General features: G+C 36.9%; 2 protein-coding genes across 2 annotated transcripts; both read right to left on the bottom strand.

Annotated features, from left to right (window-relative positions):
* Positions 1 to 29: 29 nt before the first annotated feature.
* On the bottom strand, positions 30 to 6,296 carry LOC149051798 (uncharacterized). The gene is made up of 7 exons (XM_089214818.1): positions 6,143 to 6,296; positions 4,599 to 5,952; positions 4,180 to 4,276; positions 1,362 to 1,672; positions 1,084 to 1,239; positions 290 to 415; positions 30 to 53 (listed from the first exon to the last, which is right to left on the bottom strand). The coding sequence occupies exons 2-7, from the start codon at positions 5,331 to 5,333 to the stop codon at positions 30 to 32; spliced, it is 1,449 nt and encodes a 482-aa protein (XP_089070944.1). The 5' UTR covers positions 5,334 to 5,952; positions 6,143 to 6,296.
* On the bottom strand, positions 5,618 to 27,553 carry LOC113676095 (sperm receptor for egg jelly). The gene is made up of 9 exons (XM_089214806.1): positions 27,418 to 27,553; positions 19,606 to 19,641; positions 18,785 to 19,156; positions 7,706 to 8,061; positions 7,428 to 7,583; positions 6,634 to 6,759; positions 6,143 to 6,328; positions 5,704 to 5,952; positions 5,618 to 5,644 (listed from the first exon to the last, which is right to left on the bottom strand). The coding sequence occupies exons 1-9, from the start codon at positions 27,449 to 27,451 to the stop codon at positions 5,618 to 5,620; spliced, it is 1,542 nt and encodes a 513-aa protein (XP_089070932.1). The 5' UTR covers positions 27,452 to 27,553.

Raw genomic sequence — 27,553 nt, 5'->3', positions numbered from 1 at the left:
AATTTAAATGAAGCTAAAAATGCTTGCTTTCAGATTTCTTTCCTATGACCATACTAGAGATAATTTGTGGCGAATTAGTTAAAGTATGTACAAAACTATAGGTTGGTTCATTTGATAACGAAATAGTTGCTTGTTTTTACGCTTGTTCATTTCCGTTTTTTTCGTCTTTGCTGTTGTTGTTATTGCTGTTTTTCTTGAGCTTTTCTGGTCAAATAGTTTCACGGTATGAAAACTTGACGTAACCACCAACGCTATTCCAGCCCCAAACAATATTATGTAATTAACTTACCAAAAACTGATGGGGCACTTTCTTCAGAACCTGAAGAGCAGAGCCGATAACTGATGATTTTTGAAGCAGGTCGAAGACAGTTTTCGCTTCCAAGGGCCAAATTTTATCTAGGATGTCGTTCATCACCTTAAACAACGATAAAGATATTAGCTTAAAGTTATTTAAACCAGTGAAGAAATAGGCAACCAGACTGTATCCCCCATGTGAGGCTCGTTACAAAGATATAGATCTAAAGGCATATTTAGACTCAACCTATCAGGTTTCCCTATGAAATTGCCAGTTAAAACCCATCAAATGATTTGCAAGGGCATGATTGATCTAAATGCATCAAATCACCGAAAACGTCTAAGCAGGAAAAAAAAGGAATATTTGGTGATTTTAGCCCATGAAATGTATTTTCAAACCTCAATTTCAAGACGTTGTAAGTATTCCTTTGAAATTTATTCAAAGCATTCTCCTCAGCAGTCTTCATTCGTTAGAACGGAAGGTGAAACGCGAGAATAATGGAAAGTCTGCGCTTAAAATGCACGAAACGATTCTCGTGCTGCAAAAACATCAGATATTTAACGCATAAGCCTTCAATTTTCTCAAAAGTATGTTGATAAATTTAATGTATTATACTTGTCTGTTCGTCGAAAGTTGACTTTTTTGTTATTGTTATTATTTTCTTCATATAAATGTCTTCTCATTTTTTTGCACGTTTGGCCCTTGGTAAACTCTTTGCTTTTCGGATACTATCAGAATGAACTAGTTTTGTTTCACTTTTTAAATAACGCATTGGGTTTGAAAAGTACCTTGTATTTCTCCTGCCATTCCATTGAGGTTTCATGTGAAAGTGATAGAAGTAAAACATTTGCTATTAGCGCCGCTTCTGTCAGGTTTTTGATCTTAATGAATTTCTCACGAAGGTTTGCGATAAAATCGGGTGTTACATTCTGAGATGGCTTGATCTGCAAAAGTCAAAAGTAGTTATCTATAACTATAATTAATCTATTACTAATAGGGACTAAAAGAAATCAAATATTCTCACATCCTTTCACGCTAGACATGAAACTAATGGTTAGCGACCTACCTGAACTTTCAAAGAGACTGGGGAGGCAGAAATTCCAAAATTGTCGGTCACTGTAGCGTTAACTTTGACAGTAAAATTATCTGTACTATTCCCAGGTGGTATCCAAGAGGTAGTTATGTTGTTGTTAACGCCACGATATAACACATTGTACAAACCATTCTTTAGCCTGTATTGAAACTGGTAGGACAGAGGGGTGTTGTCACTTTCCCAGTTGCTACAGCTCAGACTGAAATTAGTCTTTAGTGAGATGCCGCTTGGCGGAGTGATGGAGCAGTCCCCCCCTCTAGGGGGTATTGCTGTAGGGGTTATTGCTGTAGAAAAATCGTAAGTATTACTATCAGTCCCAATCCTTACACCTAATAGAACATTAACAGAGTCAGGGGAAAAATTCATGCGCCATACAGCTGCACAATTTCTTGCAATTACCGGTACAGAAAAGTTCTAAATAGACCTGTGATATATAACACCAGGAGTTCCAGATATATTGAAAGAAAATAAAATTTTAGTCGAAAAATTAGAATGGAGCGTGAGCTGGAAAAGCAAGATTATAAAAAAGGAGTATACTCATACAGGTTACTTTAATGAGAAATCTAAGCAAAATATTCGCCGCATGTAACCCTTTAACTCCCAGAAGTGATGAACATGTAACATCTCCCTGTGACATCCAACTAACCGAGAAATGTGTGGCAGCTAGAGGGAGAGTTAACAATTAGATCTTGGAAGTTAAAGGGTTAACAGTGTTTTCAACATCTACATGTGCTCTCACGCATGCATTAACAGCTTTAATGTTGACAAAACTCGTACTTATGCAGATTTCCTATAAACCTGTGGTACAAGCCTCATGCGATGACTTCAAAACTTTGAAGGAGAATGAAAAATAAATTCCATATTTCTACTTATTTAGTTTAGGTTATTTAAATCAAATTGAGTCAAACATTCTTGCAACAACACGATCAAGACTTATGTACAACTACCGGTAATTTATGAATGTTAGTCTACCTGGAACGAAGTAGTATAAGCAAAACAAGTTGCAAGGACAAACATGTACAAAACCAAAACAAGTTGACATGTGAATTATAAATAAAAGTTGTTATTGTATGCATTTTACATGAATGTGTTTTGATGAGTGAGTTGACCGCGTGCCTAACAACCACGCCCGCGATGAAACTAGTGCACAGGCGCCCACTCGGTATTTGTGACGTCATTAGAATGGAATGTGATAATATTCGATTCTGATTGGTCCATTTGTACCACGTGACCAAAATGCTCGATTCTGGTTGGCTACACGCTATACCGACCCACTTATACTACTGAACGATAACCTTCAAATACAGTTTACGCATTAATCCTTAAAACCCTTCTAAAAATGACTCACATTTAATTTCTCCCTACATTACCACCCCTAAGTCACACATTAAGCCCATGAGAATAAAAGAGATGATCACCAACTAAAGAAGCTTTTGATTGTTCTCCTTGATTCACCCACAGGGGGTGAGAGGGATAATCTATGTACCCCTAAACATTAACATTAACATTAACTTAAAGTAAGTAAAGATAAATTATTTAGGGTTTGCCTGTACTTTTTTCCGTTTTTCCTGAAGTTTGGAATTTAAAGTCAGTCGAATTAAAAACAGGTTCAAACCCGTGATGACTCCTCCTTAAAATGACATTTTCTTAGATTTCCCTGAAATCCTGAGGTCGTCTGACCATGACCTGAAAGCCACCCACAATACCTGTCAAGGTTATCGCTTGCACTTCTGACACGCTTTTTCCCGAAAACGTCTCCCAAAAGAGCTGTATTTATTATTTGTTTTTCTAAGAGGGCACGGTAACGAGTCCTGCAATCTTTGTGGCTCTTAATGCGGTCCGGATTTTCTTTTGTCTGCTCAGCGGCACTGCAACGCGTGCTCGAGTCGCTAGCTACAACCTTAGCTTCGTTGCTTTTTTTCAAAAATATATTTCGCTTTGCCAGCTGAGAAGTATTTTTACGTAAATCACTTTAAAGCATATCAAGCTGATTAATTACTTATTAATCCTCTCCTTCTCTTTCTCAAGTCACTGTGGCTGCCGGCAAAAATAATGGTTTTGAAATGATTTTTGGTAGCAAATATGCCATTAAATGGGTTGACACGCGGCATAAAAACCGTTTGTTATTAACCTAGACCTTCACTAGAAGTAACTCAGGAAGTTAGAACGTAACGTATTTGTTTAAAATTGAATTAATTGATGGGGTTTTCATTTATTTTATATCTGGAATCGTTCAAACAATTTGTTTATTAAAAAAACAGTGAGCGATATCTTCAGTTCTATACTTTAAATAGGCTTTCGGTAAGTCTTTGCAAGTCCGCCCAATATGGACATTTGTACCGTAAACTTCACAACAGAAAACGAAGGAATTCAACGAGAAAAAGCGGTATTAAAATTCCACTTTTGACAAAAGACCAGATTTACACACGCGATTGCACCAAGTAAACGAGCAAACTCCCAAAATCTCGAAACAGATTTAAATTTGCTTACAATTACTTTCCATTTACTGACTGAAAAGAGCTATACTTCGTTCATCAATAGTCGATGGAAGTGAGTAATACTTTCTGTAAGATCATTGACTGATTTTAAAGAAAAAATTCCCGTGACAGACATTGAACTTAAGTTTGTTTGCCAAACCAGTGCCGTTGATGTTGTTGTTGTTGTTGTTGTTTTTTTTAAAACGTGCATGCGCTTTTGTTTCTTACACGCTCTCTACTTTACAGGTGTCAGGCTGTGACAGATACCTGTTAAAAAAAAATTTCAAAGTTTGTTTGGAAGCCTTTTAAATCACCTTTTTCAATGGGATTCGGTTCCACTGAAAGACTTCCCCCAAATGATGTCAAGTGGCTACAGCTACAGCTTAAAAATCCATCTAATTCTGCTAAAACCTGAAATCATATATGCAAGATGTTAATGATAAAAAATTATCATTTTGGTTGTCACCATAAATCACACTGTATCTTTTTTGTTTTAAGGCGCTTCTATGCCTCAGTTGGCTATCAAATCGATTCGACTGTCGTCTGAAAATGTTCTCTAATCAAAGATTACCCTGAATTAAATGATAAGCTTAATGAGTGAAGATTATTACAATACCACAGCACTTTTGCAAACATTACTCGGGAAAGCTCAAATTATCTGAATAGTGTTGAATACGATTCCAAATTAGATAAAAAAGATTGCGCTGAAAAGCGTTATTTAATTTTCACTTACCCGACAACCAGATGATATCCACTTGTCACATGTTTCTGACCAGTAAACACAACTACCCAAGATCACCTTCAGAGTGTAGTTCTGGTCTGTTGTGGAATCATAAACTGGCATCAGAGGGACATTTTCACTCTGGGGCGGGGCAGGTGGTGGATCTTTGACTTCGAAGCAGGAGCGCTTCCTTCGCCTTCCACCAAGACAAGATCTTTTCTCCCTTGTGTGAGACAAGTTCACTGTGGCATTGTAATTTTTTAAGCCGAGAAAGTATTTCCCAGGACGCTCAGCCAGAACTTGTATCGGCGCACGTGGATTCACGGAGCAGACCGGTTGCCCGTCACTTTTGTCATGTGCGCTTATCATCCAAACACACTTTTTGTCATAAGAGATAGTAGCATTGAGGTCGTAGTTTTGAGTTGTCGGTCGCTGACCAAAACGCATATAGACAAACAGATGTACGGTTGGATCTTGAGGTTCGATATCCAACATCAACAGGGTGTTTTCATACTTGACGTTTACCTCGTGGAAACGTAGATCATCGTTCTTTGTGAAATACCATGACTTTTCTGAAGCAGAGATTTTCTGAAGTTTTAGAGGCGTAACGATAACAATCTCTTCCGTAAGATTTGATACTTTAATAAGCTCGCTGTCGTTGTTTTTCAAGTGCAGGGTCACAACATCAGAGCCAACTCGCTCCTTTGTGGCGTCCCAAGTGTAAGGGTTGAAAGAAAATGAGAGCATCTAAAAGAAGAATAATTAAGAATTTTGCTTGTTTGTTCTGTGGACTGCTATAATTGAACACATAAACATGGTACTCCGTCTTACTATTAATCATAAGTTATCATAAGTTGAGATCAAAATAAAACTGAAAATATATTTGAAAAACAACGAAAAATAAATAACATTCATGTGGCCACTTCGGTCACATGACTCGATTCTTTTTTGTTGCCCAAGTGCCAGAGTTGAACACGTCAAAAGCAAAACAAGAAATATGATTGCTGGAGGTAATAAGCAACCTTTAAGTGCTATTTTAACTTGACTGGTGTCGGTATCTGCAAAAAAAAAAAAAAAAACTTGGATTTAAATTTGCCTGAAGGGCAGGAATACTTACCTGAACACTTACAAAACTTGTTTTGTTCACTCCAGAGAGTAACTTTTGGCTTTTAGACGGTAAGATAAACTGGCCTTTTCCTGCTTTTATTTTCAGTCCTGAAAGTCTATCAAGGCTGTATCTTCCGAGTGTCATGGATAGTTGTCCCGCTGTGAATGATACCGTTCTTTCATCAGGTACTGTCAAGGCCAACACTGAGTCTGCAACTTTCTCGAGGGCCTTCATTGAAATCTTCACTAGTAGTTTACCCTGTAGGAATTTCATAAATAACCATATAATGTAAGCAAACTATGGATTTTCGCAAGCTTAAAACAAACATACATACAAACAAACCTTAAAAGGTCCCAAATATGAATGAAGAAGGGAGTAACGGTTAGGTTTACAACAATCATCAATGGACCATTCGCCAATGAATAAAGACTAATGTACATTACAGTACCAGTTGTTGAAAACTTGATTTGAAGTTTTCTGATGCAATCACTGCTGCTGCCTTCAACACGCTATTAAGACATGAAGCCAAGTTTTCTGCTGATTGCTTTGTCAGTGATATGTCTGCTACGTCTTGTTTCTGGGCAAGAGACCATAGTCGTGACGTCATTGAACTGATAGCAGATAAGGAGAAATTCTGTGGAGTGCAAATGAATTTAAATGAAGCTAAAAATGCTTGCTTTCAGATTTCTTTCCTATGACCGTCCTAGAGATAATCTGTGGCGAATTAGTTAAAGTATGTACAAAACTATAGGTTGGTTCATTTGATAACGCAATAGTTGCTTGTTTTTATGCTTGTTCATTTCCGTTTTCTTCGTCTTTGCTGTTGTTGTTATTGCTGTTTTTCTTGAGCTTTTCTGGTCAAATAGTTTCACGGTATGAAAACTTGACGTAACCACCAACGCTATTCCAGCCCCAAACAATATTACGTAATTAACTTACCAAAAACTGATGGGGCACTTTCTCCACAACCTGAAGAGCAGAGCCGATAACTGATGATTTTTGAAGCAGGTCGAAAACAGTTTTCGTTTCCAAGGGCGAAATTTTATCAAGGATGTCGTTCATCACCTTAAACAACCATAAAGATTTTAGCTTAAAGTTATTAAAACCAGTAAAGAAATAGGCAACCAGACTGTATCCCCCATGTGAGGCTCGTTCCAAAGATATTGATCTAAAGACATATTTAGACATAACGTATCAGATTTCCCTATGACATTGCCAGTTAAAACCCATCAAATGATTTGCAAGGGCATGATTGATCTAAATGCATCAAATCACCAAAAACGTCCAAGCAGAAAAAAAAAAGGAATATTTGGTGATTTCTGCCCATGAAATGTATTTTTAAACCTCAATTTCAAGACGTTGTAAGCATTCCTTTGAAATTTATTCAAAGCATTCTCCTCAGCATTCTTCATTCGTCAGAACGGAAGGTGAATCGCGAGAATAATGGAAAGTCAACGCTTAAAATGCACGAAACAATTCTCGTGCTGCAAAAACATCAGATATTTAACGCATAAGCCTCCATTTTTCTCAAAAGTATGTTGATATATTTAATGTATTATACTTGTCTGTTCTTCGAAAGTTGATTTTTTTGTATTGTTATTATTTTCTTCATACAAATGTCTTCTCATTTTTTTGCACGTTTGGCCCTTGGTAAACTCTTTGCTTTTCGGATACTATCAGAATGAACTAGTTTTGTTTCACTTTTTAAGTAACGAATTGAGTTTGAAAAGTACCTTGTATTTCTCCTGCAAATCCATTGAGGTTTCATGTGAAACTGATCGAAGTAAAGCGTTTGCTATTAGCGCCGCTTCTGTCAGGTTTTTGATCTTAATGAATTTCTCACGAAGGTTTGCGATAAATTCGGGTGTTACATTCGGAGATGGCTTGATCTGCAAAAGTCAAAAGTAGTTATCTATAACTATAATTAATCTATTACTAATAGGGACTAAAAGAATTCAAATATTCTCACATCCTTTCACGCTAAACATTAAACTAATGGTCAGCGACCTACCTGAACTTTCAAAGAGACTGGGGAGGCAGAAATTCCACAATTGTAGGTCACTGTAGCGATAACTTTGACAGTAAAATTATCTGTACTGATCCCAGGCGGTATCCAAGAGGTAGTTATGTTGTTGTTAACGCCACGATATAACACATTGTACAAACCATTCTCTAGCCTGTATTGAAACTGGTAGGACAGAGGGGTGTTGTCATTTTCCCAGTTGCTACAGCTCAGACTGAAATTAGTCTCCAGTGAGATGCCGCTTGGCGGAGTGATGGAGCAGTCCCCCCCTCTAGGGGGTATTGCTGTAGGGGTTATTGATGTAGAAAAATCGTAAGTATTACTATCAGTCCCAATCCTTACACCTAATAGACCATTAACAGAGTCAGGGGAAAAAATTATGCGCCAACAGCTGCAAAATTTCTTTCAATTACCGGTGCAGAAAAGTTCTAAATAGACCTGTGATACCTAACACCAGGAGTTCCAGATATATTGAAAGAAAATAGAATTTAGTCGAAAAATTAGAATGCAGCGTGAGCTGGAAAAGCAAGATTATAAAAAAAAGGAGTTTACTCATACAGGTTACTTTAATGAGAAATCTAAGCAAAATATTCGCCGCATTTAACCCTTTAACTCCCAGAAGTGATTAACATGTAGCATCTCCCTGTGACATCCAACTAACTGAGAAATGTGTGGCAGCTAGAGGGAGAGTTAACAATTAGATCTTGGAAGTTAAAGGGTTAACAGTTTTTTCAACATCTACATGTGCTCGTACACATTCATTAACAGCTTTAATGTTGACAAAACTCGTACTTATGCAGATTTCATATAAACTCATGTCATGACTTCAAAACTTTGTTTATCACTTCAATCTTCGATTAGAGCGACATGTTAACCGTGTTTTTTTTTTACTATTTACTGTAGATACTATTATACCTTGCTGCGACGGCGACGGCGACGGCGACGGCGAAGGCGATGCTTAAGATGGATGAAAATGTTAATCTTCGATTAGAACGAGATGTTAACCGAGCTATTTTTTACTGTTTACTGTATTTATCAATAAAGGGCAAAATTACTGAGCGCTGATTGGTTGAGAGAGAGGGCATTTTTTTCTTAATCGAGGGCATTTTTAGTAATCAAGAGAGGGCATGATTACCTGTTAATGATTGGCTAATCCGTTGCATTGCTAATCCGTTGCTTCCCAGATAAAAATAGACTGCGCGCGTGATTTTCCTTCGTATAAATTTTGCCCTTTATTGATAAACAAGTAATCCCATGAGACCTCGTACTATTAAGGATTAATTGCACTTGAGTTTTCAAAATTTTCCAAATTGCCCGAGTCGCGAAGAAAATTGGAAAATTGGAAAATTTTGAGAACTCTCGTGCAATTAATCCTTAATAGTACTTAGCCTCATGTGATTACCTATACAAAGTATCATACCTTGCTGCGACGGCGATGGCGACGGCAATGCTTAAGACGGATGAGAATGTTAATCTTCGATTACAAAGACATGTTAACCGAGCTCTTTTTTGCTGTTTACGGCTTTTCTTCTGGCACAGGTTTGTATATTTTTCAAAATATTGGGTAGCGAATTACAGGGAACGCAAACGGTAATTTTAAGCTTGTCACCATTACTCAATTTACAAAACTTGAACGAAACGGATATTTTATAATAAGTGGACGTTAACGAGGACCTTTTCGGTTTTCTTTCAACACAGGTTTTACTAAATGTGTTATAACACCATAAGTCGCCACTGTTACGAAGTACTTTACCCGAACTGTGCTAAACGAACGGACACTGTTGGAATACATTACAAATACCTCGAACATCCCCATTGTTAACGCTATTATGAGAGGAAAAGACTAATAAGCAATGGCTTTAGGTAAATGATACGGTAGTTGGATAAATGTTTTATTACTTAGCTATTGGCTTGATCGCGATACTCTCCGGCGCTAATTTCTGTGCACGTTTTTTCGTAACTAACACCATCGCATTCTCGAGTACATTAATCACTTTGATGCTCACTTAAAGGAGAATAAATAAATAAATTCCATATTTCTACTTATTCAGTTTAGGTTATTTAAATCAAATTGAGTCAAACGTCCTTGCGACAACACGATCAAGACTTATGTACAACTACCGGTAATTTATGAGTGTTTTGCCTACCTGGAACGATAACCTTCAAATACAGTTTACGCATTAATCCTTAAAACCCTTCTAACAATGACTCACATTTAATTTCTCCCCACAGTACCACCCCTAAGTCACACATTAAGCACATGAGAATAAAAGAGATTATCACCAACTAAAGAAGCTTTTGATTGTTCCCCTTGATTCACTGACAGGGGGTGAGAGGGATAATCTATGTACCCCTAAACATTAAAGGGAAGGAGGAGGTCAAAATAAAAACATGACGTCAAAGAGGAGATTGCCCATGAATTTCAGTCCTAATTGGAAGAGGATTATTGGTTTTCCAGATTTTTTTCTTTTTAAACTCAAATATATTGTGATCAATTGAAGAATGGGTAACAGCATTTGTAAGAACACCACTTTTGAAATCTTGAGCCTGAATATTTATTGCCAACGTGGTAAATACTGCAAAATTAAATAATTGCACAATTCTTAACAAAGGATGACAGGCTACAGACTCAGCTCCAACAACTTTTGAAGAAGTACGTATGGCAATCATGCAGTTACAACTATGATTAATATAAGTGAAAAGTTTGATAGCTGACAAGTAATCATTACAATCATTGAACCTTATGCATTCTAACAAAAACAAGGTCAATGGCTCCAGAGCTTCTCTCATACATTCGTGTTTACAAAAAATCATTAACTTTTTTTCTCAGGGGGGGAGGGGGGTTCCACTATAAATAAAGTAGTTGTGCCAAGCACAAATACACCATTTCAGTTCTCTTTGTACAGGTCAGATGAAAGGTACATTCCTGTATTGGGACTGACATTTCAATTTCCTCTGTCAGCAAACTGTTATCATCAGAAGTACAAGCCAAGACGTATTTACCAATTTCTCCAAAAGTCACCCTTGTTACCAAGAGTAGATTTCACTACTTTTCCGGGCCATCTTCGGCTGGACCATCCTGTTACATGTGAAAACATAAAATGTTACTCTCATGTTTAAATACTGAGCTGAATAAAAAATTATTACTTTTTTACAACCCGCTTTCTTTAATTGCCCTCCAGAAATACTAAATGATGTTGCATGAAATGAGGAGAGTTACCAAAGTATTCCATTTTAAAAGATCATTCATCCTTGATGTTGCCTCAAAACATCTCTTAATCTAAATTACAGTTACCATTTCATGCAAACAAGCCATGATGAAACAGTATCAATGAATAAATCTAACCAATTTTATAACATAGCTAGTATATTTGTCTAATCAAATTCAATTGCGCGAGCGTGCTTCATATTCCTATTGTGCACGCTCATGACGTCAGCAAACAAATCCCTCGAGAAAAAAATTTTTCCATCTGGTTGAAAATGTTAAAACAATTGGTTCATACGTCAGTTGTGCGTTCATCGATGAAGCACGCAGAAAGTTTGGAGAGCACTGAAAAAGCTGGAGTTGCTCACGGCTAAGCGTCGAGCAACTCTTACGCATCTTTCGTGCTCTCTAAACTTCCCGCGTGCTTCATCGATGAACGCACGCTGACGTAAGAACCAATTGTTAATTGAATGTAAAATCCAAAATCTAATTAACCTGCAGATGAGTAGGAAAAACTTCAAAAATATCACAAGTCAATCACCAATAAAAACAAATGTTTCAAAATTTTATGATCTTCATGTACAGGTATAGTCACTTCAGTTTGATTTTTTAGCTCATTTATGCTGAAAGCAATGAATGAGATATTGAGGTAAACCAGATGTTGACGGAAGTTCTCGACCGTGGACGGAAGTTGTATTCCGTGGACGGAAGTTGTATTCCGTGGACGGAAGTTGTATTCCGTGGACGGAAGTTGTATTCCGTGGACGGAAGTTGTATTCCGTGGACGGAAGTTGTATTCCGTGGACGGAAGTTGTATTCCGTGGACGGAAGTTGTATTCCGTGGACGGAAGTTGTATTCCGTGGACGGAAGATGTATTCCGTGGACGGAAGTTGTATTCCGTGGAGGGAAGTTGCACTTCAGACTGTCAACGGAAATAGTCTCGCATCCTACCCCTCTCCACTTAGTAAACATCTAAATTAATTTCGGTGAAGCTCAGAAATTCACGCGGAAAAAAATAAAATGTTTGTAGGGTTTGATAAAGATAATAACTACAAATTACAGTTCCGAATTTCTAAAAATGCAACTTGAATTGAGAAGCCAAAATTTCCACACCTAGGGGACACGTAGCGAGCTCATTTCAAGACGCTGTGATCACGCAGAAGGGTATCAGAGGCAGCCTGTTAAGCCGCGGAAGCGTTCGTCTTCAGTTGATATTAAGTAATCATTGCTCCATGATTGTGCTTGTCCTCGGGAGCTCTTCAACATACAGTTCAAACATCAATCATAGCGGCCAAGATAGTCTCACTAAAATAATTTTTCGAGCCCCGATATTTCGATCCGGACTTGAGGCTCGCTCGAACAAAAAACAGCAATACAAATCCGGTCGGTTCAAAATGCAGACTACAGACTGCAGACCGGGTACAAAATGCAGACTGAGAATGTATACTTTTTCTTGGTCCTCAACGTTCAGGGGTATGCACACACTGATTTGCGCATATGTGCCTTATATTGTCATTGGCTTACATGAGGAACCGCCCCACAAACACACACACACACCAACAAAAAGGACACTGCCTGCCTAATTACTTCTGCCCATCTCACCTCCAGCCAACATAACCTTTTTTCCAATTCCCATCACGACGAATGCACAAGTTTTCTTAACACGCAACTGCGCAAAAATAAAATAAAATTTAATACAAAAGTCTTGAAAGTTCGTATAAAACGAATTTAACTGTACCTATATTCAGCAAGTCCAAGAAATCAATGCAAATGAATGAGCTGGCTCCAAGAGCCCTTTGATTTGGTGCTGTGTGCTTTTTCTTGCAACCATATATTTTTAGTATCTATAAGTGAGTAAAATTTGAGAAGCAATATTTTACAAGCTGACCATTTGAGAAGAAGTCTACCTGGGTAATTTACAATGCAATTTACAATACAATTCAAGGAAACCCTTTACAACTGATTGAAGTTTATGTGATCAAAAATATGAAAGGCAATGGAGGAAATTAGCTAGCACAATTGAAGTTTCCCTTCTGTATTCTGTGATTTTTGTGTTTTCTTTCGGATGATAAAGTTTAATTTTAGAATTTCCTAATTAGTCGAAATTTGGAAAAAAACTTTGAGTTATTGACGATTATTTGTGGCCGTAAGATTGCAAGATGTGAGCAAGATTGCAATACGTTCAGCCTTGCGTGAAGAACCCTTGAGTGTTGGAATGTGTTACATCTAAACTAATTTCAGATTGCTGTCCTTCTTCAAAGTTTGGAAAAGAACTGTTGACTTACTTCTGTAAATGAGTGAATCGTTCTTTTTCAGGTCCACTAGGAAGCTCAATTTTATCTCAAAACTATCTTACAACTTAAATGTGTTCGAACAAAGAAAGAAAAACAGACGCCTGATGCTACTTTACAAAATGTGTTATTGTAGACAATTTCGCCATGGGAAATAAATGACAATTTGAAACGAAAGAAGTTATAAAAACCAGTCTGTCGTCGTTAGGGTAGCTTATTGTATTGATTTCACTGATCGAGCACGTTGCTTGCTGCTAAAATTTGTTAAGAATTTTGGAATTAACAAAGGCGTGCTTAGTTAGAGAATGTCCGTCGTGACGTAAAGACGATGTTGCGATTTTTAAAAAGTTTAGCCTGGTCTTTCCGTGCGGAAATGAAAAGCCTTAAACTAATTTTTATATCCTCGAAAACAATACTTAGTCCACTTATTACGAGCTTACTCTGAGCCGATACTGAGGTATACCACACAGGGAAAGTACTAATTTGAAAATTGCTAGGAAATGCGGTATTTGTATTTTGAAATATTGGTGATTTCCAATAGCGTTTCGCGAGCTTCAAATTTAATGAAATGGTCCCGTTTTAAACTTAAAACATTCGTCAATCCTTCAAATAAATATCTGTCAAATTGAGAAGAGCTTGCTTTCTTTTGCACTTTTCACGAGCAAAATTCAGTTGTCTCAACTCGGGGCATTACTTTACGCCAAGTTACGGCTACCGAAGCTCGTTTCAGTTTTCGCAAATTTTCCAGAATAAAGAAGCAAATTTTGGCGAGAAACTTTACCACGTTTCTAAGTTCACTATAGAGAATCTCTGACTTAACTTTGAGGGTAGTCATTTTTCGGTCGATGTGCTACCCTTCACGCGGCCTTGAAAAAAAAATCGCTCTAAAATACCGATGCCAAGAAGTGTGAGGGGCAAATAGTATGTGTACAATTATGAAAGACATTATGCAAATAGAATGTGTACAATTAGAATGTGTACAATTATGAAAGACATTATGTAAACAGTTTTGAATATGTAGAGTATTGTTTGAATACTTCACTGTAGTAAAACCGTAATGAATTGTTTAACGACTGTTAAAATAGTTTTGGGACTTAGCGTAGGAGAAAACTAGATAAGCATCAACTTACCTCCTGTCTCTCCTTTCTGGGCTCCTCTCTAGTTTGCTTTTTCTTTGTTGTTGATCTCTTTTCAGTCTTTTTTTTTCCGGAGCTCTTTGTCTTTCCTTCTCACGTCGCTCTTCGATAGATATTCGCAGTTTCAAATCAGTCTTTTCATGTCGTCTTTAGCGTTTCTCTTGCAGTGTAATTACCGAGAATCAATGAAGCTTTCAACTACGAACTGATCACTATGACTTTCTGCTCAAAACGCCAAATTCCTTTGTTTGCGCTGCTTAAACTCTGCCAGCCCACGTGAAGCCCTTTGTAATCAGTAACCAGGTGCCCGCGGTACGCTGCACGAACTCTTGTAAATGCGTACTTTATCACTCTGTATCTAAGCTTCTTGGTGCGCCCGATTGGGGTCTCCAAGTTAGGCACGCAACCGCACATGTGCATAACCTCCTCCATTTTTCTTTTACTTACGTAATAGCTAGATGGAACGCCAGTAAGGGTAGTCTGTTTTACAACAGTTATTTGGTCACGTCCCGCAACGCGCTCGCTCTCGAACTGGGAATAAAGCGAGACCAAACAACAGCTCCGAAGGACTCAAAGGTAAGCGTGGTACCGATGCATTTTATTTTCGCTCAAAAGTTTTTTTTTATACAGTAGAGGCAACAGACCACAAAAAACCTGTATGAGGTCAGATAAATTAGGTTTTTTTTTCCTTTCTGCTAAGGAGAAGTAATTCAATATTTTCGTTAATTTAAAAGTTATCCTCTTTTTCTGTAACAAAACTGAAACCGTTAAGAACGCAGAGTCCCATCACAACCCTCCCAGCCAAAATAATAAGTCTTGCATGCTAAGCATTCCTACGTTTATCTTTTTGGTAAGCGGGACATCAATAAAATTCGAATTCGGTTTTGAGCATTTTTTAAACAAGAAAATGTATATACGCACTCTGGTGACATACGAGAGCTAAGGTAACCCGTACTAACCTCGCTATAGAGTAATGGTTGCTTGGTTGACCGAAATGTCCGCCATATTCTAATTAGTTTAAATTAGAACCTACAACTTTATAGCTCAAACAAGCGGATATTAAAATAAAATAGAATAAACACAGAACTGATTCCGCTATGCGAAGAAGAAATAAATTTGCAAGTCTTTTGTATTCGTTTTATAAAACGATAATTGGCATGTATCTCAACAGACATGAGTCCCTGGCATGGCTCTTTGCAAAAGATAACGCTCTTCACGTCATCACACGTTGTTATCTAAAAAAGCAATTGGATTGATATTTCTTCGCAATTGGTATTCACCATCATTTTGTTCAATCGAAACAATATATTAACTACATGAAAATAACTGATGATTGAAAGTTTACTGTTATTACTGGTAACAGAACCATCTGTAATTTTCCTCTGCTCACAAAGCTAAAAGTTAGACATCTGTATCGTGAAAACGTTAATTGATATCGTTTCAAACATATTTCATTCATTCAAATGTTAGTGTAAACTTGATTCTGACTGTCAGAGGGTTTATGTAAATCCTTTCATAAGTTCCACAAACGATATCAAATAATGTTTTTATGATGCCTAAGCGCTTCTGCTGCCGTTAGTGTCCTCAAAATAATATTAAAGAAAGCAAACAAACAGAAAAAACAAAACAAAACAACAACAAAAATAACAACTTACCCTCGGAAATCTCACAAATATAAGCGTGGCCAGATCCTATACTTGTGACATTAACACCACCAAACACGCCCTGTTCCCCATTACTGGACCGCTTGTACATGAAAGCCGCGTCGTGTTCACCTCTTGGCTCCCCTTGTTCCCATTTGCAAATAGTCAGCGGTCTTCCATTCACCCAAATCCAATTCCCGGCCTTTTTTGTCAAACCAATACTCCACTTATTTTCATACTGCGTAGTATTTCGCCTTTGAATCTGGTCATTGATGAAATTCCATTCGTCTTCGGTTTCAATGGAAACTAGGTCCCCTCCTTGGTTTTCGCAGGCTTCTCTGACCAAGAGCCAGCTATGGAGCCATTCAGTTTCGCGCAACGAAATTATGTACCAAGAGTTTTTAAAAGTTATATTTAGGCATTCTACAAAATGATAAAAATAAAAGCAAAAATACTAATTATCATAATGATAATCAAAGTGATAAATAATAATAATAATGATGACATAAAAAGATTAAAATCACAATCATAATAAAGGAGAAAAATAAATGAGAGAGAAAACGGGACTTATTTTTCATATAATTCCTTTTTTTTTTTTTACAGTTTTATGATTTTTTTTATATAATTCTTGTTTTTTTTTTTTTTCAAAACCTCCAGTTTATGTTTGATCAGTGTTAATTAATATTATACATCTTTCTTCCTTACGGCGTCCGCCATCTCTAACCTGCTTTTCTGAATTAGTTAACCTCACATCAGCTAAGATTATCTGTGAGTTCATGTAATTTTGGTAGTCGAGTTTTTGAAAATTAATTATTTCCTTGTTGAGCTGACACCACCCTCACCCCGCCCCCTATTCTTTCTCCCCCATCTGAACAGACTTAAAAAACGTAAAATTAAATGTGAATGTAAGTTCTTATAAATGTGTAACTGGAGATACGCAGTTCACCGCATACAGTTGTTATGGGAAAGGTTGTGGAAAAAACAAAAACAACAATTTAAAGTACATGGGACAAAATCAAAAGATTATCTAGGTGGCGGTAATCAACATTGACATGTAAAGTAAGTAAAGATAAATTAATTAGGGTTTGCTTGTACTTTTTTTCCATTTTTCATGCAGTTTGGAATTTAAAGTCAGTCGTATTAAAAACAGGTTCAAACCCCGTGATGACTCGTCCTTAAAATGCAACGCTTGCTCGAGTCGCTAGCTACAACCTCAGCTTCGTTGCCTTTTTTCATAAATATATTTTGCTTTGCCAGCTGAGAAGTATTTTTACGTAAATCACTTTAAAGCAAATCAAGCTGATTAATTACTTATTAATCCTCTCCTTCTCTTTCTCAAGTCACTGTGGCTGCCGGCAAAAATAATGGTTTTGAAATGATTTTTGGTAGCAAATATGCCATTTAATGGATTGACACGCGGCATAAAAACCGTTTGTAATTAACCTAGACCTTCACTAGAAGTAACTCAGGAAGTTAGAACGTAACGTATTTGTTTAAAATTGAATTAATTGATGGGGTTTTCATTCATTTTATATCTGAATTCATTCAAAAAATTTGTTCATTAAAAAACAGTGAGCGATATCTTCAGTTCTATACTTTAAATACGCTTTCGGTAAGTCTTTCCAAGTCCGCTCAGTATGGACATTTGTACCGTAAACTTCACAACAGAAAATGAAGGAATTCAACGAGAAAAAGCGGCATTAAAATTCCACTTTTGACAAAAGACCAGATTTACACACGCGATTGCACCAAGTAAACGAGCAAACTCCCTCAATCTCGAAACAGATTTAAATTTACTTGCAATCAATTTCCATTTACCGACTGAACAGAGCTATACTTCGTTCATCAATAGTTGATGGAAGTGAGTAATACTTTCTGTACGATCATTTACTGTTTTTAAAGAAAAAATTCCCGTTACAGACATTGAACTTAAGTTTGTTTGCCAAACCAGTGCCGTTGATGATGTTGTTGTTCTCTTTTTTTAAAACGTGCATGCGCTTTTGTTTCTTACACGCTCTCTACTTTACAGGTGTCAGGTTGTGACAGATACTTGTTAAAAAACAAGTTTCAAAGTTTGTTTGGAAGCCTTTTAAATCACCTTTTCCATCACACAAATAAAAATATTTCGGTAAAGCCTCTATTTAATTTGCATTACCTCAATCTGTTTCAACTACCATTTACTCGTTCAAAAATTGTTCAGTTCATGGAGGATCTTGCCGTAATTAAAGCCCTAAATCATTAGGGTTCTTTTGGAAAATATTTCGTTGAGTTTAAAAGAAAAAACTGTTATTCACAAGCTAAGGTCGGGAAAAACTGTGCACTCTGTCTTCAGTACCGGTACTCAAGACCTTAGGCAGACATACTTCGATGCGTGATGTTTAAAAGAACAGGGATTCACTCACTGACGTCAGTGATCACGCCTTGTAACTTGTGGCAAGGGAAAATTCCGTTGGTTAGATTATCCCAATCTCAACGCGCTCGACAAAAGTTGTGAAATGTATAGTTTCCATCGCTGTTTTTCCAGCTGCAGGCGATGCAAAAAAGGGAAAATCCCTGGGTGATCATTTTTTTTTTGAAACATGTGTCCCCGTTTTTGTCATGCCCATTATGTTCAACTACTGATACACGCTTAAAAGTTCATTCGTCGCTCACACGTACAAGTTAGGTGAGCCGAGCATATTATGTGAACAACATTTTTACTTTTAAGAAGCAAGAGAAATTTTCCTGACACAAGTGCAAGACTGCAATATTTCAGCACATAATATACTTTATGGTTGGAATGTGATCTTACCTCCGGGCATCTCGCAAATGAAGGCGTTTTTATCGTGACAAGAGATACCATTAAAGAGGCCTCCATTCTTAGATATTTCCGCGCAAGAGTCGTTACCATCTGGCTGAGAATCTCGCCATTTCGAAATACTTAGATTTTCTCCACTCTCCCAAATCCAATCCCCGTCTCTCTTCCTTAAACCAATGTGCCACGCACTAGTATTCGAAGTACCACGTTTTTGAATCTCATGACTGATAAACTGCCATTCTTCTTGAGTTTCGATGGAGACTAAGTAACCTCCCTGTTTGTCACAGACAAACCAGTTTTGACGCCAATGTCTTCCGCTTTTCGAAAATATGTAGGATGACTTTTTAAAACAGGTTGCTTGGCACTCTATGGGAAAAAAATAAAAGGAATAAATAAACGAAAAAAATGTATATTGATTGTAACAATAGTGATAATTCTGATGATGGAGACAAAGGAATAAATAAATAAACGAAAAAATGTATACTGATGATAACAATAGTAATAACGATAAAGATGGAGTAGAGAAAAAAAAATACCATTAATGATAAAAAAACAATGGGCATCAAAACCCTCTACCTCACCGAAGGAAAAATTAGAATTAGGAAAGGTTTTAAAAGTGGAAATTGGGGAATCAGGGTAATAGCACCGTCAGTCTCTGACTTTTTTTGTTTTGTTTTCCAACTAAAGGTTTTAATCGCAAAACGATGTCATTCCAGCAGGAAGTCTGAGTAATTACTTTAATAATTCAGTCAGATCCTTTTTTTTCAGTTGATTTTAAGATACTTAAATATTAAATTGTAATTACACTGCCTCACCTGTTCCTGGCAATTCCACCATGAAATGAAGGATGACTGTAGAAGAGAAAATGGGAAAAGTATTTTATTGTTATGTCGAAAATAACATTTGAAACAACAAAAGAGTTTCTTACATTTCAAGTTAGACTATTCGCCACAATCTACCCATGACTTTTTTATCTTCCCTAAAGAGCTGTCTAAGAAATTGAAAGAAAGAAGTGCAGCATCTCCGCAACCAGCTAAACAAAACTTGTTACATATCGAAAACATTTTTAAGGATACGGTTGATCTTCGCGAATGTTCAAGGGATTCGTTTGGTTGACGTTACTCGCAGGTGTAACTAAGAAAGTATTATTTAAAGGGAAAAGGAGATGAACTAACCCCGAGCTAAATTGCCCTGAACAAGCCACAAGAAATTCGCAAGATGTAAAAGAACAAACAATTGGGGGGGTTATGTTTGTCCCTATTCAAAACTAATCCAAATCTTTTAATGCTGAGAGCACGATTGTTTATTACCATGCGAATCCTTATATTTCATCAACCCATTGTTTAACGAGAACATATTTGCAAATTCGCAGATGCTTACTGTTAGAGCTTGGGTCTCCTGTGGTTGGACGTCAAGGTAGATCGATAAAAAAAAAACAACGACAACAACAAAGAACTAACAAACATATTTCTCTTAGAACGTTATCTTCTTTATACCCGAAAAAAAAATCTCGAACAGGGTTAAGGTATTTTTAGTTTTTAATTATTATTTACATCAGGGCAATTGCGGGAGATCCATTTCAAAAAACCAGAACCCCCACCGGGTTTTGCGGTTGGTATGTTGGGGAGTCCGAAATCAAATTTCAAGGCAAACAGCATGGTTTACATTGTCCATTATCGCGTAGTAAAAAGCATGTTTTTTTTTCTTTTGCTTACAAAGCTCTGCCAACAATGTCGACCACTAATAGAAACACAGAAGTGTCCCGCGTTGTCTCGGGAGACTCTTAGCAAAAACATATTTTGCGGATAATAGATGCCCGGACCAGACCGTAGTTAAATAATCTGCTGAACGACAGTTTGGATTGAATTTTTTCTTCAACTCAAAAGCGGCTTGAGCACGCTGAGGCAGAACTCGTTAATGTTTGCTGACCGTGTGCGCGTCGCTTCAACCACGAGCCCTTATCCGTTTCGGTGAGTTTCTTGAACCGTTCCTCATCGAGTTTCCTCAATTCTTGTACTTACAGCCAGGATTCTTTTTTAGTTTCGCCTTAGAAATCTCTCCTTTTTTTTTATCTGTGGCCAATCACAGTCTAGTTTTAAACGCAGACAAATAACAAAGGTCTCAACATGCAACCGAGATCAAGAGATGTTTACATGACGGATGTACTTCTAATGGGAAGTCTATGACTGATTATTGTTGTAAACTAGTGAGATATTATTTTTTCGCGGAACATTTTAGGTATATAAATGCTGAAATTGGAATTACACTACCTCGCTGTTCCGTGCGATTTCATTTCAAACAATGAAATGATACTGACAAAATATCTTATAGCATCTAGTCGGTTTTTATTTGTTGCGCTATAGCACCCGTTTTGACGTTTTCTTTTTCCTTAGAAAGCTAACGTTTAAAACATAAAACATACAGCAGGTCGGCATCATGTCACCCTGAAGAAGCTTATTGACTGCAAAAAAGACTCTTATCATACGGAAAGGACTCGAATACAATTCTGCCTCTGTGAAGACTTGAGGTAAAACGTTAACTGACCGAGCAGAAATAAAAATCTAAGAATGGGAAATTCAGATTGATATTCCCCTCTTGTTATTCTAGCGCTAATTCAAGGGGTTTGAAAGGGGTTTGATTGGTTTTCCGCCGTTACATAAAAAGAAGCGAACTTTTTCCTTGATACGGTCGAGCACTGCTAGCGAACATGCCATCAGAATCGCGCTTTGTGAAATAGCCTCCATCTGGTTCGAAGAAACAAAAAAATCTATAACTTCGCTTTAGTGGAGTGGAATTAATTCCACAGAAGTGGTATACATACACGTTGATAATCCAAATGTTAAAAAAAAAGGGTTAGTGTTAGAACACAAATGGCACTGCCGGCTTTAGTTTTACCACGGTTAGAAACAAAGCTTTCAGTTCCTTTGATCTTTGTAATCGCGCGGACCGCACTTCATTTCAAAAACTTCGTGATTGTTTCGCACTGATTAATTGTTTTTAAATCATCTTGAGTCGTGTTGTGGCAAAAACTATATAAAAAATTTTTAAAACTCCGCGAAAATGTTTTTGAGTGTTTGCCACCCAAGAAGTATAGTGAAACGGAAACGATACTGGTGACTCTATCTTGTCAATGCTCTGAAATAACTTTTTTCTAGATTATTTAGAACGTACTACAGGAGCCAGGGTACCAGGCAAGGTCACATGCCGACGACGCGACAGTAATGGCAACAGTCAGTATTAAAGGGAATGTCATTTTTCCGTTCTGTGTCCATACGGAATCGGTCTAAGTGCCCGATGTGACCAGGTACACTTGAAAATACCGGGTGAAATTTCCCAGTTGTTCGTAATGTTCTTCTGCTTATTCAAGGCACGACAAAAAAGAAAAAAAAAAAGAAAAAAAAAAAAAAAAGAAGAAGAAGAAGAAAAAAGAAAACAATCTGTTTTTTTCATGGAGTCGAGCATTACCAGCAAACAGAAAAAAAAACGTTTTCGACCAAAGATGTTGATAGCGCTTGCGTGCTGCAAAAACTATTATTTAAAGAATAATACGCAAAACAGATTCAATCTATTATCTATCTTTTTCCTTTGATTTTGCTTACTTGAAGCTCAAAACTAATATGAAAATGATAGAAAATTGCGGTGAAAAATGACAAAGACTCGGTTTGTAACTGTGCCTCGAATTAACCGGGATGGGCACTGATTGCTTTGGGCAACGACTTCACATACTTGGAGCAAAGCAAATTCCCTGAATTTCCCTAACTGCCACTGACGTTTTAAGGTAATTCCGTCATTCTCATTATCGGGAGGTCAAACGTATGCATTAGACATTTAATTTAAATTCAAAAAGTTTAAAATTGTCACTTCTCGGAATAGATAACTTTAAATAAATACACCCTATTCGATGAAGGAGTTTTACAAGTGGCGTGGCATTATTTCAAGTCAAGAGAGTGCCGTTGAGGAACCATTTAAGTATTCTTTATGACCATCAGAAAAAAGTCTGGTCTGCTTAGAGACTTTTTGCTTGAAAAATAACCCAAAGGGAAAAAAAAAACCTGACAACAGCATTAATTTCGGTTTGTTGGGTGCAACCTTTTTCTTGTTTCGCTTTCCGTTCGTATTTTCGCGCTGTTGTATAATTGAATACTGTGGGAAATTGGGCATGGCGTAGTAGTGGAGTGATAAAAAGGTATATTTTGCAACAATGAATTAAACGACGAGAACCTCTTAAACTGAATCAATCTGTTTTATATCTAGATTTATAACTTTGAAACTATGCTTAGCGAGTTCTTTGAACACAAAACTTTTGACATTGATGCTTAATTTGTCATGAGATCGATGAAAAGCATGAAGACAGTGCTATGTTTTATTTTCTCTTTTTCTGACTGGGGTGTAATTTATTAATTAATAGTCTGTAGGGTTTTGGCGTCCGTTTAAAGAATAACATTCTACAACTGAAGCCGATAAAAATTCAAGGAAGCGGGGAGTTAATTAAAAGGGAAATAAAAGGTAGACCCGTCAGAAGCCGAACTATCCCTGACGGCATTCATTGTATGAAACCCTTGTCCAAACTTGCCTTCTTTTTACCACAGTTATTGTTTTCTATGTAGCATGTTTATATAATAAGCTCAAATGCAACTCCCATCTCTTTTCGTGCAAGATTGTTGAAGCAAAACGTCTGAATAAGTTTTAGTCTACGAACTTAATTGGTTTTTTTCGCGAAAAAGTTCTTACATGGTTTTTGTGTATTTCTCGGATGACATCTTGTTACACCAACTTCAGAATTGAAGGTAGGCAACTATGCTAATATGTTCCTGAAACCCTTCATAATATTTCTGAAAGGTTTTGCACTAAACGTCAATTGAGCAAAACAATCTTGAATTAAAACTATCATTTTAATTTTAAAACCGCAAAACTGTTTAATCGTGATCAACTGTTTCCAAATATTATTTTAAAGTATTATTAAACTTAAGAACTCAGAGTTCAGTTTGCTTGAATGAGAGAGCCTAACAGATGCCACCGAAATATCACTCTATTTCCGCTTGGATTTCGCTTGGGGTTACAGGGTGTTCCAATAACGAGATATTTATGTTTAACCAGTCATTATTTACTAAACATTTTTATAGAAGAACAACACGATGTATTATAACTTCAGTTGCACTTACTCAGGGCACAGTGTAAAAACAGGGCTGTGAACATTTTTCCGGATTGAAGCCCACTCATCGCCTAATTCTTCAAGCTTATGATACACAGAAGTTGCCCTTAGCAGATGCCAGTATGCTTATGTTATATGGTTCTTCACTTGAAAACAACGCCAATGCGATAGGTTGTGTACCGTATTAGAACTCTTTTGAACGAGGTAATAATGACATATGATAATACTCGATCGCTTCTCACTGAAATAAGCCACCACTACTTTTTTCCTTCATAAAAGGACCAATGAGATTAAGGCTTTTTCTACCGGGTGCGGAGTAATGGTGCGCCTCATCAAAATAAGAAATTTACTATATCAAAATAGCTGTATTAGTTTACATTTTCTCACAACCCAGAAATAATAAACTAATGAAATACGTTTTTAAGAAAACTTGTGCAGGAATCATGTTTTAAGTTAGTTTGCTTTTGTAGATCAGTATTTTTCCCACCGAAAGTTTTATCGAGTATCTCATCTGTTCAGCTGCACAGATGGAAGAAATTACCATCTATCCATCAAAGAAATGAAGGTAATCGTTGTAATTGGTAAGGTTTACATGGTATGTTACTAACTTCACCGGTGGGACTGATCCTGTAATACATGTGCATGGAATAAACGAGGAGAAGTAGGAGTCCTCTGGTCAATTAATGTCATGGGAACCGGAATCAGTCGGAGTAATATTTACCACAATGTTACATGTATTATAACGACACGCAGGGGAATCCAGCATCTCTTTGAGTCTGCGAGAAGCACAATAACATCGATATTTGTCTATATAGTAATTGGAAGAATATAATTGCAAATAATATGGAGAGAAGCTCGAGCGCTCAAAGAAAGGTGCGCAATGGAAGCAAATGTGTGAAAAATTTCCTTTCAAAGAGATCAAAAGTGATCTTTGTAGGTCAATGTTAGAGACCGGTCTGGAGGGTGTAATGGGGGGTGGAAGAATTAGGATAAAATTTACCTGATTCTCCCCCTTTCCCAAGCGATTAATAATAACCGATTCCGTCATTAATTCTGACTTCAAAACAATGCAGCATCGTTACAAAGAAAATTAATTTTGACCTTTAACAATCAACGTTTTGATGATTATTCTAACCGAAGTATTTTAACTTCCTAATTACAATTTCCATTATTATCAGTTAAAATTTTTGACAAACACGCATTCTCAGAATAAAACCTTTTCACTGCTGCTAAGCATCAACTATTTATTGAAATGGCTGGTGACGGTATCTTAGCCTCCAAAATAACCAAGGATTATTGCTAACTCACCATAAAAGCGCATTTATTTGAGTTAATGTCAATAGATTTCAGAACCTTGTTCCTTTTAGCATCTATTAAAATTAGCTTAAGGCGATGTTAACATGGTATTGTTTTTATTTCACTATAACTGCTTTCTTTTTTCAAAATAATGGTTCCTCAGGTTTCACTGATTCCACCGCGATGCACTTTTCCATCAGTTGGTGGAGGGAACTTTATAATTAAGAAACGGCGACAAGCGAGGCTTTTACAACTTCGTGGAGTCTCATAAAATATCTAAGGCGTCCGCGGCCGCACACCCAAGAAATATAATGAAACAGAAACAGTATTGGTGACTCTATCTTGTCAATGATCTAAAATTGGTTTTTTCTAGATTATTTAGAACGAGCTGCTGGTGCCAGGGTACCAGGCAAGAATCACATACCGACGAAGCGAAGGTAGTAATACGCAAACAGCTTCAATCTGTTATCTATATCTCTTTGCTTTAGCTTTGTTTAATTGAAGTTCAAAACTAATATAAAAATGATATGAAATTGCGGTGGAAAATCCCAAAAAATTATCCGGCTTAGACTCGGTTTGTAACTGTGCCTCGAAGTAAACGGGATGAGCTCTGATTGCTTTAAGCAACGACTTCACATGCTTGGAGCAAAGCAAGTACTAGAGTCTCATAGCCTTGATTTTCCCTGAATTTCCTTAACTTCCACTGACATTTGAGAATAATTCAGTCATTTTCATTATCGGGAGGTCAAACGTATGGATTAGACATTAAATTCAAATTCCAAAAGTTTAAAATTGTCCCTTCTCGGCATAAATAACTGTAAATAAATACACCTGATTCGATTGGGAATTTTGGAAGTTGCGCGGTATTATTCCAGGTCAAGTTAGTGCCGTGGAGAAACAATTAAAGTGTTCTTTATGACCATCAGAAAAAATTCTGGTGTGCTCAGAGACTTGTTGCTTGAAAAAATGAACAAAAAAGAAATGACAACAGCTACAATTTCGGTTTGTTGTGTGCAACCATTTTGTTTTTTCCGCTTTCCGTCCGTATTATGGCGCTGTTGTACAATGCAATATAAAATTTTGCATATTCCCTTGCCCAAATATGGCTTAAGTGGCGTAGTAGTGGATTGATAAAAAGGTATATTTTGCGACAGTGAATGAAACGACGAGGAACCGTGAAACTGAATCAATCTGTTCTTCATGATGTAGATGTATAATTTCAAAACTATGCGCAGCGAGTTCTTTGAAAAACAAAACTATTGACATCGATGACTGATGCCATATTTGTCATGGGATCGATGAAAAGCATGAATACTCTGCTATGTTTTATTTTCTCTTTTCCTAACTGGGATGGAATTCATCAGTTAACTGTCTGCAGGGTTTTGGTGTCCGTTTAGAGAATAGCATTCTAAAACTGAGGCCGATAAAAAAAATCGAGGAAGCAGGGAGTTAATTAAAAGGGAAATAAAAGATAGACCCATCAAAAGCTGAACTGTCGCTCATCATTTCAAAACATCTTTGTCCAAAATTCTGTTTACCACAATTATTTTTTTTAAATGTAGCGTGTTTATAAACTGAGCACGAATGCAACACCCATTTCTTTTTGTGCAAGATTGTTCAAGCGAAACGTCTGAATAAGTTTTATTCGACGAACTTAATTCGTTTTTTTTCGTGAAAGAGATCTTACGCGGTCTTTGTGTATTTCTCCGTTGACATCTTGTCACTACAACTTCAGAAGGTAAGCAACTATGCTATTATGTCCCTGAAACCCTTCATAATATTTTTGAAAGGTTTTGCACTAAACGTCAACACAACAATCGTGAATTATAGCTACAATTTCAATTTTAAAACCGCAAAAATTGTTTTACTGTGGTTAACTGTTTCGAAATCATTTTGCAACTTAACAAAGCTTAAAACTACATTTGTAAACAAGTTAAAACATATCTCTTCCCTTTTTAATCTATTTGTGTATTTTCATTACCTCTATTATTTTCAAGTATTTTAAAACTTAAGAACCGACACGTTACCAGAGTTCAGTAGTATCGTTGTCTTTCCGGTTGGATTTCGTTTGGGGTCACAGGATGTTCCAATACCGAAATGTTTAGGTCTAACCAGTCACTATTTACTCAACATTTCTATAGAATAACCACAACATGAGTAGAACTTCAGTTGTACTTACTCAGCGCAGAGTGTAAAAACAGGTCTGTGAACATTTTACCGCATTAAAGCCCTTTTATCGCCCAATTCTTCAAGCTTATGAAATACAGAAGTTGCCTTCAGCAGATGCCAGTATGCGTCCTAATAGGAACTTGAAC

Source organism: Pocillopora damicornis, chromosome 1, assembly GCF_964200805.1.
Source record: "Pocillopora damicornis chromosome 1, jaPocDami1.2, whole genome shotgun sequence".
Taxonomy (NCBI): domain Eukaryota; kingdom Metazoa; phylum Cnidaria; class Anthozoa; order Scleractinia; family Pocilloporidae; genus Pocillopora; species Pocillopora damicornis.
Note: the sequence above shows the minus strand (reverse complement) of the source record. Positions and strands in the feature narration are given on the sequence as shown.

Bases quoted from the DNA above. Each gene is read 5' to 3' on its own strand.
- LOC149051798 (XM_089214818.1), bottom strand. From the start codon at position 5,333: ATGCTCTCATTTTCTTTCAACCCTTACACTTGGGACGCCACAAAGGAG. The intron at 1,673-4,179 runs GTGATTTAAAAG...ATTTTTCTACAG, and splicing joins ACCGAATCCCATTGAAAAAG to CAATAACCCCTACAGCAATA. The intron at 1,240-1,361 runs GTAGGTCGCTAA...TGACTTTTGCAG, and splicing joins CAGTCTCTTTGAAAGTTCAG to ATCAAGCCATCTCAGAATGT.
- LOC113676095 (XM_089214806.1), bottom strand. From the start codon at position 27,451: ATGTTCACAGACCTGTTTTTACACTCTGCGCTGA. The intron at 19,157-19,605 runs GTGAGGCAGTGT...TTTTTCCCATAG, and splicing joins GGTGGAATTGCCAGGAACAG to AGTGCCAAGCAACCTGTTTT. The intron at 8,062-18,784 runs GTAAGATCACAT...ATGGTCTATTAG, and splicing joins CATTTGCGAGATGCCCGGAG to GTGTAAGGATTGGGACTGAT.